This window comes from Corvus hawaiiensis, chromosome 6, assembly GCF_020740725.1.
Source record: "Corvus hawaiiensis isolate bCorHaw1 chromosome 6, bCorHaw1.pri.cur, whole genome shotgun sequence".
In the NCBI taxonomy this organism is placed as follows: domain Eukaryota; kingdom Metazoa; phylum Chordata; class Aves; order Passeriformes; family Corvidae; genus Corvus; species Corvus hawaiiensis.
The window spans coordinates 53,320,966-53,340,707 of record NC_063218.1 but is presented as its reverse complement, the minus strand read 5'-3'; the positions used below and the strand labels follow the sequence as shown (position 1 = coordinate 53,340,707).

The 19,742-nt window shown below is 43.4% G+C and overlaps 1 protein-coding gene and 1 long non-coding RNA gene across 2 annotated transcripts; one reads left to right on the top strand and one right to left on the bottom strand.

Moving 5' to 3' along the window:
• Positions 1-3,400: 3,400 nt before the first annotated feature.
• Positions 3,401-13,846, bottom strand: WEE1 (WEE1 G2 checkpoint kinase). Its single transcript, XM_048308097.1, has 11 exons — positions 13,198-13,846; positions 10,947-11,155; positions 10,383-10,449; positions 10,127-10,299; positions 9,153-9,274; positions 8,414-8,560; positions 7,927-8,022; positions 7,760-7,845; positions 7,493-7,663; positions 7,255-7,400; positions 3,401-4,772 (listed from the first exon to the last, which is right to left on the bottom strand). The coding sequence occupies exons 1-11, from the start codon at positions 13,762-13,764 to the stop codon at positions 4,622-4,624; spliced, it is 1,935 nt and encodes a 644-aa protein (XP_048164054.1). The 5' UTR covers positions 13,765-13,846; the 3' UTR covers positions 3,401-4,621.
• LOC125327969 lies at positions 8,870-10,203 on the top strand. The gene is made up of 2 exons (XR_007204472.1): positions 8,870-9,092; positions 10,060-10,203. It is a non-coding gene; the product is annotated as an uncharacterized LOC125327969 (long non-coding RNA).
• Positions 13,847-19,742: the final 5,896 nt, after the last annotated feature.

The following is a 19,742-nucleotide window of genomic DNA, read 5'->3' as shown; positions in this document are numbered from 1 at the left end:
ACTAATAGGCAACAGGATACTTGGAAACTGAAAAATGACCCTAACAAAAACCATCAAAAAACTCTAGAGAACTGCTGCGTGGGAATACCTTACCAAAAACAAAATTAAAAAACATACAAAGATGACCTCTAATTATATTTTGACAGTAATGGCAGAAACAGAATTTCATGTAATATTTGAACAGCAGATGTGACTCAAGATTTTTTGAAGTATAGCATTTATGATTAAATTCAATAATTTAGCCTGCAAACCCATCAGTATTTCTACAATCAATGGAAAGGTTTGAATTGCAAGATGAATTATCCAAACAGTGAATCAGTCCTTGATACTTGAAATTCATTTTTCAGTGTTAAATGGTGTCGTGTCTTTACAGGAAACTGAGTCTGTAAGAGCTTTAGTCCATCACACCACCCACTCTTTGGTCAGAAGATGCAGAAAGACTGAGCAAGACCAGGCAGGTAGTGTTGTCCAGTAATGTATCATTAGAAGATGGAGAAGAGAAAGGAGCAGACAAATGTCTAGAGGAGGTGGGGATATGAAATACCTGCTTTCAGATATTTTTACATTCACTTTGAGTTCTCCATGAAGTCATGCAGTCTGATCAAATAAGGTAAGCTGCTATGTTACATCTGTATTGGAAATTTAAGCTAGCTGAATTCAGGAGAAGAATGGTTAGACATTAAATGTAGCTATTTTGAAGAACACATTTGCCACACAACTGCAATGCTTGCTTCTTAAACTGAGATAAAGCTTTCCTCTTCAAGTGCTGAAGCTCATCCCATTACACCAAGAATTCTACCAAATTCTTGGTAGAATTTCAACTAATATCCAACTCTACATTTTTGCGAGAGGTAAGAAGCTGCTTCTTCCACCTGCAAAGACAACTTGCTGAACTACAGACAAGCTTGGCCCAAGTCCTGCTTTTGCAATAAATTCATAAGCCACCAAAATTACTGTAAGATTGTTCATATTAAAAAAGAAGCCCCCTTCGATGTCAGTAAAAATAGATACCACTTCTTACTCAGTAAGCATCTGAATCATGAATCACTTGGTGCTGGGAATATTCACGGCAAGCATTAACACACACTTCCCAAATTCTCTGCTTCTTCCCACTAGCCACCATTGTAGCCAGGATTCACTGCCTCACCATTTGCACCAGGAAGGCTCATGAAAATTTGACATAAAATTTCACCATTCTTACTGCTCCCATAAACTACTTTAAAACCCTGAAATGCCTTTTTAAATACTGTTCTTGGCATACAGGAAAAAGTTAAAAATATCTGAAGTCACTTCAGTCACATGGTTTAAGCTAGGCACCCCTTCAATGGCACACAAAACCTGTGACCAGCACTAGAACAGACCCCACTGAATTCTTCAGGTTGGAAGGCATCCTTACGATCATAGAGTCCAACTGTTAACCCAGCTCTGCCAAGTCCACCACTCAGCCATGTCCCTAAGTGCCACATCCCCACAGCTTTTGAATAACACCAGGGATGGTGACACCACCAGTTCCCTGGACAGCCTGTTCCAATGCTTGACACTACTTCAGAGTAGACATGCTTCCTAATATTCTATCTAAACCTCCCCTGGCACAACTTGAAGCTGTTTCCTCTTGTCCTATCTCCAGTTACTTGGGAGAAGAAGCCAACTTCCACCTGACTACAGTCTCTCTTCAGGCAGTTGTAGAGAAGTGATAAGGTCACTCCTGAGCCTCCTTTTCTCCAGGCCAAATACCCCCAGCTCCCTGAGCCGCTCCTCACAGGACTTGTGCTCCAGACCCTCCACCATCTCCATTGCCCTTCTCTGGGCTCACTCCAGCCCCTCAATGTCTTTCTTGCAGTGAGGGGCCCAAAACTGGACACAGCACTCAAGGTGTGGCCTCACCAGTGCCCAGTACAGGGGGACAGTCACTACCCTGGTCCTGACAGACATGCTGTTCTTGATAGAGGCCAGGATGCCATTGGCCACTTTGGCCACCTGGGCACTGCTGGCTCGTGTTCATCTGCTGTCAAAGAGCACCCCCACATCCTTTTCCACTGGGCAGTTTTCCAGCCACTCCTCCCTCAGCCTGTAGCACTGCCTGGGGTTGTTGTGACCCAAGGGAAGGATCTGGCACTTGGCCTTGTTGAACCTCCTGCAGTTGTGTCCTCAGCCCACTGATCCAGCCTGTTCAGATCCCTCTGCAGAGCCTTCCTGCTCTCCAACAGATCAACACTCCTGCACAACTTGATGTCATCTGCAAACTGAGGGAACCCTGGGTCCTCTTATCCAGATCATTGATAAAGACATTTAAACAGGGCCCCACACCAATCCCTGGGGGACACCACTGGTGACCGGCCACCACTGGATGTAGCTCCATCCACCACCACTCCCTGGGCCCAGCAATCCAGGCAGTTCCTCACCCAGCCAGGAGCACAGCTCTCCAAACCCACAGCACAGCTTGTTTGCACAGCAATGCCTGTACTGATGTTACAGGCCTCTGAAAATGGGCGATGCAGGAGCACAGAACTGTAATAGGTAGAACAAATTTGTTTACACCGTAGAGGACGAAAGGCTTAGGTTCACTAATCCCCCACCAATTGGTATTTCTGACTGTTTAGAAGTATGCTTAAAGAAAGGACTCAATGTAGATGAACATTAAAGCACTGCAACAAAACCATCTGTTTTAAATTCTCTCACAAACAAGACAAGGCTATTTTATAAAGTAAAAACCTAAGGGTATTCCAGCATATCTGTTTTTACTGATAACTGCATATTCAGTTACCTTACACCAAGACTCTGAATTTCACTGCCATATGACTAGAACGGAGAACTCTTAGTTATTTTCTGCTATTTGCAAAGCTGAATTTTATGAGTCCATAGAATTCAGATACAGCTTCTCTGAGTTACCTGCAGCTCTAATACAAGGTAAAAACTTCCACAATAGACTCATCTATTAAGCCTTCATTTAGTGTGTCTCTCTTCTTTACATTTGTCTCCATACCACAGAACATGCCATTATTGTCTTCCTGAAACTATTCCAACTCCTCCCACTGTTCTCTTCCCATTCTCAGCAATTCCTGAGCTTTCTTCCTTACCTCAGACCCAGGTCTTTCCTCATGTAAGTTTCTATTCCTCCACCATCAGTCATGGGTTCCACTTCTTCCAGGAGTTTCACCTTTCCCAGTGCAATACCATTCCTGAGGCTGCAGAGACAGACTGCTATGGACACCAACACACCAACTAGGACACTTCTCTCCTAACTATCAACAAGTGTCTTACCTCAGTCCCACTCTCATGAGAAGGAACCACAAGCATTAGGCATGAGTGGGAAGCAGATCTCATCAGGACTTGCCGTAGTATATTCCCAACTCAGTATTTTATTTCCATAACTACGAAGTTAAATAAGCGTTAGACAATATTAAACAAACAGAACTTTAAACTTTAATGTTCAAATTCAACACTAGTAAGAACAAATAGAGCACAAAAGGGAAACATTGTTTTAAGTAAAATGAAGAGACAAGCCATTAATTACAACAGTTCTGTCAGCCTAGGTTCAAGATCAGCACCGGTTCCATGGCCACATTCTGTTCCACATTTTGGAACTTCAAACTGAATAGTTAAGCTGTGTCTGTTGACATCCCAGACTGCAGTTTCAGTATAGTACACTATAAGCATGATCAAACTTATGTACATAAACAATGAAAAACAACCTGAACATACTAAACAACTATTTACAAGTATTCCAACATAAAAAAAACCGAACATACAATAGCCTCAAGAATGGGCAACTGAAGAAAATATGAACATTCAGAGAACCTTATTAGAAAGAAGAACAAAACATCAATAGCAAAGACATTAACAATTGCACTACACTAATACAGAGTCCAAATATTAAATTGGTGCATTTTTTCACAATGCACTAGCTTTGAGAGGAAAATGCTGCCTTCACTAAAATGCAGCTTACATTTGTTTCACTTAATTGCTTTGACAAGAAGCCTATTAACACAATAATGATTGTTTTAATGCTACAGTTTACAGCAAGGACGTTGAACTAAAAATAGCAGCAGTTCCACATGGCACTTAATTCCACAGGTTCCTAAGCTGTGGTTTATGCAATGCCTACAAAGTGCTCCCAGTTGAATACACAAATAAAATTCACAACAAAAGTCTACCTGACATCAGGTACATTGACTGTAGGTGGCCTTAAAGCCTGTCTTTCAAACTTTATTCCCCCTCTGCTCAAAAAAAAAAAACAACCTAACTATCAAAGTAAGGCCCCCTCCCTCCTTCTTAAAAGATTAGGGATATTGCTTCTTATTACAATGCTGTAACACTACAAAGCAGCACACCACTATAGTGGTTAACCCTGGGACAACGTAACATCTAACAGTGTAACCGAAAGACTTATGGAATAACATCCGGGATCCTCTACAGACAGGAGAGTAACCAAATCCACTAACTCAAATGGTTAATACAGAATCAGCCATAGAGTACAAGTGAAAACCCAGAAGCAACAGCTGTAAAACTGGTGATACTGATCACAGACAAGAAACCAGGAATCGAAGGCTTCCTTTAATTCCTTAGGCTCCGGTCCAGCAGAGAAGCTAGGCCATCTCTGCAGTTCCTCCAGACTCCATGGTCAGTATATGGTGAGACTCATGGAGCGGTTCATCTTCTTCCCCACGAGTCGGGATGGTCGGTTCTGCGTTGTCGATCTCGTGGTCATTCTGTCAGTGAACAGCGCCCGTTCCTCGGCCGCAGCCTTCGCCATCTGGGCCTTCTTCAGCTCTCTGCAACACAGGGACAGTGTCACTCCCAGCAGTACCCACAAGGATACAGGCTGATCACAGCAAGAGATAGCAAACCAACTACAGCGGGTCACCACTCAAGAGTTTAGGTCAATTTTAGGTCACACTGAGACTGTTATGATTTGCATCCACCTGTTTCCAACCCAGAGGGCAGAGGTGGGAGGCTCATTACTTGTCTAGATGTTCTTTCTTTTGAAAAGCAAGGGAAGGAAGTGAAAAATTCACACAACTCAGATTCTGAAATCCAGCCTGTTACATGCAGCTCAATACTTCAATTACCAGGGCACAGTAGGGCGCTTTTACCTGCTAGCACAAGGCACGTGTTAAGTCAGAGTTCATTACTGAGGTTTGCCCAAAGGAAGCATATTCAGCCACACCTGATCTTCTGTGGGAGACTTAAACAGAGATTTAGATGAACACAGGTGTAGGAAACTGGAAACAGATGACTCATGAAGCCTCCTTTCCCTTTTGCATACCCACATCAACAGCTTATCACCGCCCTCCATGTTTTGTGCCTAACAAAAATGGGAGCCTGCAAGGCAGAGTCACTGAAGGTAGCACAGGCCATCGTGCCTGTCTGTTCTGTTTCAGACCAATTACCAATACCCAGTCTGAGGACAAAGTTAAATCAAACTCAGGATAAAACTATAAAATAGTCCAACTAAAGAGCACAGCTATCTTTATAAAGGGTTTCCCTGCACATTGCTTTTCTCCTTTCCTCAAATACTGACATATGGTTAAGCTGAGGCCTTCCCTCATACTCTCTTCCTTCCACTATCTCAAACTATCCATCAAAGAACCTTCTCTGCTCTAAGAGCTAGTATTTTTAATCTCACTTCAACATCTGGGTGCAAAGCAAAATCAGATTTTACAAGCTTGCTGCATATTGGTGTAGGTGTATTCAATTTTAAGCTACATGTTTTAGTTTAATAAGCAATTCCCATTCTAGTAAGCCAAAGCATTATTAACCGTGCCCGTGCCCCATCTAATCACCCCCACATTATCACTGTGCAGTTCACTGCAAGAGAAAGCAACCAATTTTTAGTCCTCTTCCCTGTGAATGTCACAAATGCACGTGTGCTCACCCAACCACCACACCATTACCAGGAAATTAAGTTTTACAATATCCTTCCACTCTTCCCTAGAAGTCTTGAATTCTTGCCTAGAAATCTTGAATTCTTCCTTCCTCTGAAGAGGACAGACAATACAGCAGAAAAGCTGAGTTGCCTTAAAAGGATTCTTTTCACTGAAGATGACTTAGGCACGAAAGTGGTATTTTAAATGGTTCAAATGCAGAAACTTAAGAAAAAAAACAAACCCAAAATAAAAAAAACCCTCTCCCCCCATCAAATAATACCTGAGGTATTTTATGGAACACTATGCCACACAACATTAAAAATTACTGTGGCTAAGTGTACTTTTAAAATAATTTTTGGATTTATAAGGATGTATCCTTCTTGTTGCCAGGCCAGGAGGACTCTTCCCGAAACACTAGCTTTGCCAGTAGTCTCTTTCAAGTGATACACAAATATGTTGTCTTTATAAAAGCAAGCAACTTACCTCAGCAAATCTGCTCTGTCACAACCTGTACAAACTGTCTGATGATTCTTTCAATGTAATTCGTAATATTGTAAAGATAAGCATCTAATCTAGTACATCTGTCTGTGGTCAGACTAGCAATGGCAAGATAAGCAGCTAACAATGGAGCAAACCTGAACATGAAATTAACATCTTCATTCAAGACAAACAACTCAGAAATAAATTAGTGCTTTACATTCCCTCATAAATGCCTGCCTGTTATGCATAACATATGCACAAATAACTGTAGTGAAAGAGTCAGATGGCTGCTTAATAATTTATGAACTCTTTCCCTGAAACTTAAGCAGAAATCAGACTTTCCTGAAGGGAATCTCTTCTTCTAAGCTTTAATTCAGTTAAGATGAATGTTTGAGCAAGCAGTAGGACAAAATGGCCTCCTGATGCAAATGGTTCTCTGGTAACCCAATAACACTGCTGTGTACTGGTCAAATTAGTCCAGTAACATTCCTGATGTGCCATTTCATTTAAGTTCAAAATAGGTCATTTAAGTAATGTTTTCCAACATGTTTCAATGTACAAATGACCTAGGAAAACAGACTCAAAACATACAGATGTAAGTTAGGCTATATCTGTCATGGAAGTGTGCACTATCCTGAAACATTTGTTTAAAACCATAATGTTTTGTATGCCTTGAATACTAACAGTGCTGTTGAGATTCCCTTAGAGTATTCAAGCAGTTCTTTCTGTGGAGAAAGTTCCTTTTAAAGTTCCATGACCCACTTTGTACTCTCAGGTCTGTACACGCATACAGATTTGTGGATCTCACATACAAACAAGGACACTCCTGTTTTATCATCACTTCTCTGTCAGGTGAGAACCTACTAGAAATGAAGTCCTTATTGAAGGACCCCAAGGACCTACTTACTTCTGCAAGAGCGAGTTCTTGAATTTTTCAGCATTCAGCTCTATCCGGAGCTGCTCCGCGCTCTTTTTTGCAGCAGAGAGAAGCACTGAATGCTTGACCAGTGCCACAGCTGAAGGCCTTTTCTCAGGATCGGGATTAATCATAACCTTGGGAATAAAGAAAACAAGACATCCTTGGTTAAGGCCAACAACACAATAAATTACACTTATCAGCTAGCCACTCGTACAATAATTCTTACTTTTAGTAAGTCTAGTAGCTCTTGAGAAAGCACTTGTGGTAGTCTAGGTAGTTTTCCTTGCCGAATTTCATGCCATTGGTCCCCATTAGTTGGAAGTGGTTCAGCCCCAGCAGCACAGACAACAGTCAGAGCAAGAGCAAAAATATCTGCTTTCGGCAAGTGAGTGTAGTTCTTGAAAAGAAAAAAGAAAAAAATTAACAATCATTTTTTCTAAAGGAAACAGCAGGCAGGCCTAACAACACTGTTTCCCATAAACAGAACAGTTACCTCTTGTAGGACTTCATTCGCAAGGAAACGGCTGTCACCTTCCTCCACCTGAGGACTAGAGACTCGAGTTACATGGCCCAGGTCACCTGCAAGGAGAAAAGAAAGTTACTTTTCTGAAGACAACAAGATGATGCAATTCTTTTGAGCACAAGTGTGCTGTTTCTCACCTATTTTAAATATGACTCTATCAGATGACCAGTCATCATCATCGCCTTCCTCTGAAGTTATACTAGGGACTGATGTTCTAGATATGAAAATATTACCTGAAAAAGAGTAGAATTGTTAAAAGAAACATATGTGTACAATTTCTACTTGACCTAGTTTCACTACAGTTTGCTTTAGCCACACAGAAGTTTTATTTGTATATATACCCTGTTCAAAGAGTGAGAAACTATAACTGACTTGCTGTGGCCCCTCTGCTGGGAAGGCAGCCAAGTGTTATGCAAGCAGAGTCAATGACACAAAAAGGACCCAAGATAAATTCAACAGTTTAGGTCTGCTGGCCAATTTTATAACTGACATCTTTGTGCTCCTATTCAGAACTTCAGGGAAGAATTTACAGTTAGTAAGGTGTGGCTAACTGTTCATTTTTCTACAGCAGATTAAATGAACTGAGCAAGTTGTCAATACAGAGTAAAGCAGCTAAAAACTTACTAGGTTTGATATCCATGTGTACCAGGGACATTGAATGAATGTACTTTAAACCTCGAGCCACTTGAAGCAGCAGATCCTTCAGTTCTGGTTCAGAAAAATAACGCATATTCCTGTAATTTTCACTTATGGCATCTGCTAAACTGCCACCTAAAAAAACATTAACGAGAACAAGTTATTTTTTTACATCAAACAGTTGACAAAGTAACGACAACTAGGTTCCAAAATGAAGAGAATACATCACAACTTGCTGGCAATATACAGAAAGTGTAAAATATAGTGCTGTATCCTCTCTTTTTTAGCCATATAACAATATAATAAAATTCTTTTCTGCTGTAGTTACCACACGAATTAACAGGATATCAACACAAGGGAAAGAGCTCTTTCTGTCTTCCAAATCTCTGTCAGGGCACCAACAACAGCAAAATGCTTCATAAATCAGGTTTAATCTCCCTTTTTAATGGAAATTCTAACCATTTTCTCTATTCCAGCTTGTAGTATTGTACAGAAGAAAGAACAGTTCTGCTGCTCACAAACGGCTCACTGTACTTCCAGTATGCTTGAACATGCATGACTTGGTCGGCAACTTTGTACAGTTTTTGCTTCATCCATCTGATATGCCTTTTCCAATAGAAAGGAATAGCAGACACTTGAGAGGAAGACAGCATGACCTATGAGTAGGGTAATCAATTCTTAACTAGTATCAAGAACTTGTAGATACCTGTATGCCATCTTTACTTACCATTGCAGTATTCATTCTGTATAAGCATGTGATCATCTTCTGCCCATGCAGAGTAGTACCTCACTACATGAGAATGCTGTCCCAGAACTGCATGTGCATAGACCTCTCTCAAAGCATTCTGCCTGTTAATCACAAAAAACAACAGCACATGTGCATATTGTGAGGTGAAATTAGTACAAATTCTTATTACAATAAGTATTTCTAATAAAAATCTTCCTATTCCATTCTGTGGCACTGTAAAGTGGATTTGTACTTCTATCCAAACAGCTAAAATAATTTACATTATATTAAAAGGCTTAGTATATGGGACATCAAAAAACCAGAGTTTGGTGTGGATAGCTCTTGAGGGAGCTGCCACTTCCATTACATACTTGCCAACCAGTAGCAATAGCAAGCTTTGAGAAGCATCACTGAAGTTTCAGGGAAAAAATAAAAGCGATCACAAGCCAAGAGCTTGACTGAACTCAACATTCCTAACTTCTTGTGTGGTACGCAATTTTGTGCAACTCAGACTTGTGGAGTTTTATATCATAACTATTTAAACAGTGTGGGGAAAAGTCCTGCCTCACACGCTCATTCACAAACGCCAAAAAATACCCCTAAAGTGACTTAACTCATCTGCATGTCACTCAAGCTGACAAGGATGAGGACTTAGTTGGGAACAGTGCCTTCCTTTTATCTCTCAAAGAATCACCTTTGCAAGGAAGCATTTCTCACTTTGAGAACAATCTGTTTCCACACAGAATAGTGGGACAAACATCTGGCAGGAGAGAGCCTTTTATCCACAGTACTGGAGGGTATCTGGGGGGGTGAGTGGGGAAAAATAAAAGTGAAGTGGCTTCAAAACTATCTGTTTTATATTTAATTCATGTTTGTTTTATACTTTTCTCTTAAATGCCTTCTCTAGACACCAAGAGCCATGCAAAGAAACACCAAGAGAAGACTTTTAAGCTTTAAGAGCAGGAGATACTCACTCGTCCACTGAGCCAGCCAAGGGTTTCTTGGATCTCTTTATTGCATAGATGCAGCCATCCAACCTCTTCACACATTTAAACACAGAACCGAATTCGCCAGATCCAATCTTCTCCAGCTCATGGAATTCGGTTGCATACCGTGACTTCATGTTACTTTCTGTTATTGTTATCCTCTGCAAAGATTACCAAGGAAAATATTTAGATCTGCAGACACAGAAACTTCTAAAATTAGTATCAAGGCTTAAAGATGAAGTACCTTAGCAGGTCTCATGGTCTCCTCTTCAGGCTCTCCATCACTTGGTTCCATGTCCTCTCCACAAGAGCTGAAATTCACACCAGAAATAACATGGTTTAAGTAAACTTAAATCTGAAGCCCAGAAGCTGTTGAATTTTTCTGAAATCTAGTTCTCCTATTGTACCTAATTTTAGTTAGCTAATTGAACACTAGACATCTGTAAACACAAACCCATAAAACTGCCATGCCAATATCTTTGTCATTTCTTTCGTCATGTTTCACACTAGTATTTAATGCATTTTTTTCCTCCTCAAGGAAAGACTGTGTGCATGGCCCATTCTATGAGGGGAAAAAGACCAGGACACAGCCTAGTCTATCCTCTCGGTACACTAATCAAAAGATCTAGTGCTAAATGATTATTTCATTATATCATGCATCTCAAAGCACATACTTTAAGAGCTGCATTATACATTGCTAACAATCTGCAAGCGAAAATACTTTCTTAAAAGCAACGTGTAACAAAATTTTTGCAGCCAAAAGTAATTCTAAATACAAGCTTAACAAAGGAAGCTACAAGTCACTCACTCATTCCAGTGTATCCTCTTCCTCCTACGACATTTGCCTTCAGAGTTGTGAAGGAACATGGAATCAGGAGTGAAGGGATTGATGTTCACATGAGGTGTTTGTCTAAAATCTTCTTCTTGCTTCTCTGACTTCCCAACATTCATGAACAGCGAGCCCCCTCGAAGTTTGACTGAGCTGGAGCCTAAACCTTGTGCTTTAGAAAGCAAACTCTGCATTTAAAAAGAAAAAAAAATACATTTATAGCCTTGATATTGCCTTAGACATAAAACAGTCAGGTCATGCCTGAAGCCATCATTACAACATTGTCTAATAAAGTTAGCATCAGTTGTTCAAATACCTGCATTTCCATCAAAAACAATTTCTAAGAAACTACCATGCTTTGTACTCTACACAGAAGCAGTTCAAGCAAACGAGTATTAAAATTATTTTTAAAAGAGAGGAAAGATGATGATGAGAGTAATCCTTTTCTGTCTTTAATCATTTCATCACCTAAACTTCTTTGACAAATCTTTGTCCATTAAATGGACACAGATGAAACTTGAGGATGATCCTGTACTGTATCACTCTGATTTTCAAATGCATGATGCAGAAGTTAGATCAGATATGAAATGATCTTTAGTTTCTACAAATTTAGGTGACAATCTTAAGAAATTAGCAAATGCAACATTTAATACTGATGCACGGGTGCATCTTCCTGAGCCTACAAAAAATTGTTCAAGAATTGACAGCATGGCTGCACTGTCAGTGCAGATCCAAAACTGATCTTCTGGGTGGTAATTTGCCAGACCAGGCAAATTTTCCAGGCACACGATGAAACCTCTCCCAGCTACACTGGGAAGTCTGCACCTGAGTCTCCTCCATCCTGGTGAGGATGCCGATGACTGGATCACAAGCAGGAGTATCATCTTATCCTAACAACACCCATCAAAATAAAGATTTGACAGGACTAAAGCCCAAACCACCAAAGGGAGGAATGCTCAGTACATGGGAATCTCAAGAGCAATCCTCGAATCTGCACTAGATGAAGACCTGTGCATCTCAGGACACATTTCTGTACTTGCACTGGATACCTGAACCGACTGATTCTTCCAAAGATAACCTTTCCAAGATAACCTATGTAGAATCTGGGCACCTAATTTAAGAATCCCACTGAGCTGCTGTGTTAAGAACTTGTTTTAGTGTCACATTCCAAAAAACTTTTGCATCTCTGAAGCGTCTGCTCCTGAGAAGGTATAAAATCATCACCAATTTTACCTCTTCCAAACTTGTACCACTGATTTCTACAACTGAAACCTCACTGGAGATGGAAGCTGTAGAAAACCAATTAACAAGGTTGCCTTCCTCGCACCTTAAGTCAGTTGTTTTCCATCTATAGTCTATAGACCCCTGGGAGATTATCCCCGGGGATTATCCCAGGATTACTTCTAAAGGGCTATATGAAAAGTAATGAAGAAAGGAAGCCAATTATCCCTAGATTTAAATTCACTATACGGGGTTTTACACAGCGTCGAGTTCAAAAGTTGAAATGCCTTCCAAAAGTCTGTTATTGACAGAGTTAAGAGCTACCCATCTATCCCTCTAAGCTTTGGAATCCATCAGTTTAACAGCATCGGCTACTCAAGCAGCCTTTTACATTTGACGCAGGAGTGCAGACACTGAACCAGCGCTGGCACACAGCACCACGACAGCACTACCCCAACACGACAGGATCACAGAATCCATGAGGCTGGAAAAGCCCTCTGAGATCATCGAGCCCAGCCTATGACCCAACACCACGGCACTGAGTGCCAGGTCCAGTCTCTCCTTTAAACACCTCCAGGGACGGTGACTCCACCACCTCCCTGGGCACTCCATTCCGATATCTAATCACGCTTCCTATGAAGAAATTCCTCTAAGGACATGCCAGTTCACCGAGAGACGCGCAGGAGCAACCTCCAAGTCGAGCTTTAACTTTCTAGCTACACCCCTACCAACGCCCACTCGACACTCAAGCAGTTACTTTAGGAGCTTTAATACTCTACGCTCGCACTTTTCAAATATATTTTCCACAAAACACTGCAGAACCCAGAAAACTTTTCTCTTTATATACGATTAATATATAAGTAAGCGGCTTGCCCCGTGCCCGTCGGGAGGCGGCGGCGCCGCCCGGCCCCGCCCCGCCCGGCCCGGCCGGAGCCCCCGGCGCGGTCCCGAGCGGCGCCCCCGCCGTTACATAACGGACCGGCCGGGCCCGACCCCGCCCCGGGCTCACCTTGGGCGTGTGCGGCGTGTCGAACAGCCGCAGCTTGCGCAGGGTCTTGTGCGGCGGCGTGCCCGGGTAGTCGGGCAGCGGCGAGCCGGGCTCCTCGCCCCGCGCCCCAAGATACCCGCCGGCCGCCGAGTGCGGCGGGGAGCGCTCGCAGCAGCGCCGGCCCTTGTGCGGGGCCAGCGGCGAGGGCGAGTCGAGCAGGAAATAGGCTCCGGGCGACTTGACCGGCGAGGAGCCGAAGCCCTCCTCCTCCCATGAGTCCCCCTCGTCCGGCAGCGGTGCCGCCGCCGGCTCCATCTCCTCCTCCTCCTCCTCCTCCAGCAGGGGCGGGTCGCTCCGCGCCGGGGTGCGCGCGGCCGAGAGCGGCGAGTCCGCCTCCTGGAACGCCGAGTCCTCGCCGGTGCTGTTGGCGCTGCTGCTGCCGCAGCCTTCCTCCTCCTCCTCTTCTTCCTCCTCCTCGCAGTCGCTGTGGCCGCTCAGGAACAGCAGCTTCTGCCGGATCGGGGCCGCCGCCCGCCGGGCCGAGACGCGCCGCGGCGGCGCGGCCCGCTGCAGGCTGAGGAAGCTCATGGCGGCCGCTCCGCCCGTGCCGCTCCGGCCGCTCCCGCTGCGCTGCCCGCGCTCCGCCCGCGTGCGCCGCCGGTTCTGCTCGCGCTGCCCGGGAACGGCACCGCCGCGCGCCGTTCGGACTCCGCGGCTTTCCCGCGACCGTTGGTCACGTGCCGCGCACGCCGGCCAATCGCGCCCGCCCACCGGGTTTGAAAACACGGCGCGCGGGGCGGGGCCGCGCGCGGCCGCATCACGGGCCGCTTTGGCGCGAGCGGGGGGCGGGGCGGGGCCGGGCCGGGGCCCCGCCCTGAGGCGGCCGCGCGGACGTGTCCGCCCGTGAGGCGCGCGCCCGGCGCCATTTTAGCCCGAGGCGGCCCCGCCCGGGCAGCGGGAACCGGCCGGAGACGGCGTTCGGGGAGCGGCGCGGGGAGAGCGCCCGGGCAGCCGGGAGAGCGCCCTGCCCGGCCCGGGGAACTCCGGGGACACCGCCCTGGGAGCTCCGGGACAGCGCGCCGCCCTGCGAGGGTGCCGCTCCCCCCTCCCCGCTCCCCTGCAACGTGGTCTTGCTCCCGTTGGGTTGCTAGAACTGAGCGCGCAAAAATCTCAATAATAATAATACAGTATTTAATACATAATAATAATAATAATATAATAGCAGTACCTTCTGCACCAGTTTAAGATGCCTTTTTTCTTTTTTTAAGCACAACCAAACAGATCAGTGTATTTCCAATAGCTTGATGCGCCTGGTTTCAAGGGCAGCGGAGCGCAGGAGCCTCAGCGCAGCCCGTGCTGTTCGCTCCCATAAGACACTTCCAAAGGGACTCAGTCCCAGCACACCAAAGGCGATGGATGACGGATGCTGTTTTATCAGACGCGTCTCCCTACAGGTGCCACCACTTCGCCTCTTGGCTTCGTTTTTCGTCTGGTAACACCCAACAAATAAACCTGTACCTCTCTCTTCGGAACCAAATCGCCTTAAAACGAACCCCTTGGGTAACAAAGCACATGAAGAAATACGGGTTTTTTCCTGACACTGGAGCCCCAAAGAACCCAAAACAAGCCAGAGTTCCTCTCTGCTTCCCCAGGCTCTCCAGGCACGCACACCATTCATTCCCTGGACATGGAGGCAGTGCCAGGATCCACCTCTCAGAGCTGAACGCACTGGGATGCTCGGACGCTCAGCACAGCCTCTCCGGCCTGTCCCCAAAGCTCCCCGTCCTTGCCCGGCAGACAAATCCTCATGAGCTGTCCATGGCACCCTCCTATGAGAGCAGAACCTCAGCCCCCACAGGGATGTCAGTGTCCCGTACTCCACTTCTGCTACCCATTCCTCCTTTTTTAACCTCTTCCATCTGAAATACCCCTTTCTTTGCAGGGAGCTGTCCTGTTTTCAGAACAAGCAGTGAAAAGCCACATGAACACAAGTTTTGAGATTAGCATTTTGGAGAAAGCTGAAAACAGGTTTCAGAAAACTGAAAGTAGCCAACATAACCTATGAAAATGGGACAGAGATAGGGCTACATCAAGCCAAGTGTAAACACCCTTGGTGTGCAATAATTTAGGATCACAATAATATCCCATTAAAAATATCTTTTTTTTTTTTGAGATGCACTGTATAGCAAGTACTAACTGAAGCATTCAAGTTTTAGAACAGATGATGTAAGAGAAAGCTATTTAAAAATACTGTCTCCACCTCTTTCTCAGTTCAGAGTCCACAGAGGGAGACGCGAAGCAATTCTTATAAAGTGACTCAAAACTTCCCAGCCGCTATCTGTGGCTTGCTTCAGTCATATATGAAGTTTCCTTTCCTTCGGAAAAGTTTAAAGACTCTAAACTTTCAATAAATCCCTCCCCCTGTAATGTCAAAGCTGCAGTTTCCTGCCCAAACTCAACCTAATACAAGTGATGCTTTCTGGAGTCTACAAACCCAGGTATTTGGTGACAGCAAGTGGCAAACTGAAGTTCAGAAGCCCTGTTTTAATTGAGTTTAACCAATGAAATACTAATCACTGGAACAGTTTAGTGGGACAAAATCAAGTGGAACAATTCAGAGTTTGTACAGAGAAGAGAGCATTTCTGAAGAGAAGACAGGAGAGGAAAGGAAAAAAGGAAGAGAGAAATAAGGAAACAACAGTAACACAATGATTTTAGAAGAAAATTTATTTCCAATCTGAAAGCAATTAAGAAAGGGAAGTACTGAATAAATATGTAGCTAACAAAATACACAGCTGCTATGTAAGGATTCACAGGCTCTACGTACGTGCTGCTCTGAACTTGCATCAGTTGTGCTTTTGCTGCAGGTCTGACAGGACCATGAACAGTTGTGTTGAAGAGATGATTTTTGCCCAGACTGAGTGTGGGACTCTGCTTCCCTGTGCTCTGTGACACCTGTCATTAGCATGAGGAGCCCTAGGAGCAGCCTGGCTAAAGAGGCCGGCAGAGCCAATTCCCTCGCAGAGAGCACTTGAGCAATGGACATCACCACAGGAGGAAGAAGCTGAGTGAGGAGGAGCTCTGCAGGTTCTGTCACACTCTCCGAGCCAAATCATCCCAAATTCTCTGAAGCTGATTAAATTGCACCTTTGAGCCGCTACAGATCTTGCAGACTTAAGCCTTGATTCTTCAAATAGATGTAACAGCACACAAACTGATGTCTAGGCAGTGCCTGACTGATACTCCTACAAATTTGGGTGGTTTAACAGTTTTCAGGATATATTTGCAAAATTGGTTTTTCTTTTTATAATACTTGTTTTGATGGTGCACTAAAGATTTTGCTACCAGAAATACTTATCTGGGGCAGCACACACTCACAGGCAAACAGCTGCTTTTAACTAGGAGTTTTCAAGCTCAATGAAACCATTGTTTCCAACTTTTGTGGGTAGCAGGGGAAGTCAAATAATGATGAATGGGGAAGAAATAGAACAATGGCCAATTTGTCTGGCTGTCAGAACTGCCAGAGAAGTGGCATTGCCATCTTGTCAGGATTCCTGCACTTGCAAGCTCATCTGGAATCCTCCAAAACCACTTCCATCAAATTGGAAGAGTTCTGCCAAAATCTGTCTGAAACCCATTCTACATCAGCCAGCATAATTCACCTTATTATGAGAGTTCACCTTATCCTGAGAGGCGTAAAAGGAGTGAAAAAGCAGAAGAGGAAGAAGGCCAAGTTGCTTTTATGAAAAACAGAAACACTACAGCCACCTGTGCCAAGGCTGTTGGTGGAGAACTGAGAGCAGAGATAGATCTTTGCTGTTTTCCCAGCTTTTATCTTGGTTTTCAGCAGGTACCCAGGGACCAGTGTGCTTATCACCAGTGCCAGTGATGGCATTCCAGTGTTAACACAAGACTTGGCATATACAGGGACAACGGGTCTCAGTGGGCGTGTGCCAACTGGGAGACATTGTCTCTGGGCCACTGACAGCCTAAAGGTGAGCAGTTTAAAGATTATTTTATCTGGGGTTGTGCTGCTAACAGCTGCTGTTAGCTGGCAACCTCTTTCTCTTCAATTACAAGGTCCAGAGTTAAACAAGTTTCCCATCAAAAATGGACTTTGTATATCCAAAGACATGCCAATAGCTGATGCTGTCAGTCCTTGTTCTCTTTTTAGTCTATAGTCTACACGCAGGGAGAACATTTCTCAGGGATGTATTCACCCAGGAACTCTAAATAATAACAGCAAGAGAACAAGGTAGAGAATAGAAAGGGGAATTTGACAGCATCACAGTTTCTACAAAGTAAAGAACAGCTTCTGGATCCAAAATCTAGGAATTTCAGGGAAGATCTGAAGGTACTCAGAAGTTAAAATGCACAAAGTACATTTAAAAAGCACAGGTTGTGCCAAGCAGTCACATACAATTCAGTCATTCTCTATGACTATGAGAGCACACACTCTGGACAGTTTTTAGTGACTCCCTTTTTGCTTGTAAGTCTGCCTCCTAACACTTGAAATCTGCTTAACAAGAAAATGGCAAAACAATCTGTTCTGAGAGTTGTATTCAGGTAAGAAATTTCCTCCAAAACATCTGAAAAGTGGAAGAGAGAATGATTGCCATGACTGAAACAGGTACAATTAGAATGTCCCACTCCTCTGTTGAGGCCAAGTTATAATGATCAGAATAGAAAGATTTTGTACCAGCAATTAAAAACCTCTAAATGTCTAACGCAGAGAAACGAAGTAGTCACTGCATTACTAATTTACCTGTATCACTAACCTGTTTTCCTTTTTCTCCTTCAGAGAAAATGCAAAACCGTAAAAGAGGTACTCTGCCTTTTTTCAAACCTACTGCTCTTCTTTTAATAATCTCTTAAGTGCATCATTTAAGGGAAGACATTTTACAAACATTTTTAGATGTGCAGATAAAAAGATTTTTTAAAAAATCTGTCTCTTACATCTTGAATGTATCTGTTTAAAAACAAAAAGCAGCTAATCCTGTCTGTCCCACAAACCATTGTCGCACTTTCTGATTTTTCAGTCATTACAACCTATATTCCAAGCTGAATTAGCCCTACACCAGAGAAAAAAAGCCCACTGGAGATGTAGCTTTGGACCATTGTTACACCTGCAGGAGCTTTTTACATCCATGTGGGTAGTTTCTGTTATGCCAGCAGACCTGCCAGATGTCTCTTCCTTGTCTTGCCTCACTAAGATGCCTGTTCAGAACCTCTCAGCAAATTCTAAAGAACCAAGCAGTAACATGATGGAGAGTCTAAAAGTCTCTTGAAAAATAAGTAAAAAGCAGCAGCCAATCAACCTAAAGGCTGATGACAGATTTAAACAAAAGACAGGGTTTTGACAACAACATAAGATACTTTTTGTTATAGGAAAAGTTCCACACCATTACTTGTGCCCTGAAAGTGTAAATAGTTTGTCATTCCTTTGAGCAAAATGCTGCAGATAATTAAACAGAACAGTAATAACCCAAAGAAAATCTCTTATTGTTTCAGAACCTGAGATGGATTGGATTTAAGGGGGTCACATTTCCAGCAGAGATAAATACACAGACTGTGTAGGACCAAGTGCTCACTTGTTGATATAGCCTTCTATGTTTATTGGGATAATTGATGTAAGCTTGTATGTTGATTGGGATAATTAAAGTCTGCTTTGAATATAACCCTCAGTTAAAAAGTCTGGTATCACCCTTTTCCTGATAGTGTAAGGTGTTAACCACTTAGTGCTAATGGTGATGGCCTAATGAGATTGTTAGATTTTCCTTTGGCAAGTGAACTTCACCAGCAGAATGAAAAATAGAATCAAAGGAATGCCAAACTGATGGGATATTTTACAATACACATAACACAACAAGGAAAAACACTTGCTTCTGTGCTTCGGTTTGAGTGCAGTTTACTATCTACAACAAAAGAACTGAAATGGCTCTTGGCTTTTTGTTTTGTTGTCATAGGTGTCTATGCTTTAGAAGGTTTTTATCAATAGAGCACAGGATACTTTTGGGAAAATGGTGTTCAAATATATACTTTACAAATAAAAAAACCAGGAGTACCTTATTAGAAACAAGGGGCTGGAGTTTGATTTTACACATCTGCAAAGACAAGGCAATTTCATTCAATTTCTATCAAGACAAAATGATGCATGCTGAATAAATACATTTTTTAAAGCTTCGAACAACTGTAAATTAATAGCTGAACAGGACACAAGTTACGTGTCATTTTCGGTCTCTTAACACCTTACTGCTCAAGAAAATCAGTTTTCATGCCACCCAAGTATTAGTGCAATTTCACCTGTGCTGTTTGAAAATTAAACAGAAAATTTTACAGAAAATTTGTTTCCATTCAATGACAAACTTAAGAGTGCCCTGTTAGAGGGCACTTCTGCATCTTGGTCAGCTTAAGGTGTAGCCTCTGACAAATCTCAGCAGCTGTAGAGCTGGAGTTGCCAGAATCAGAAACACTTTGGATCACACCCTTAGTCTACACCATCTTTCCCTGTGACTAAATACCGATTAAATGGCTTCCTGTCCCTGGGGAGGGCTCCTTTGAGTGCA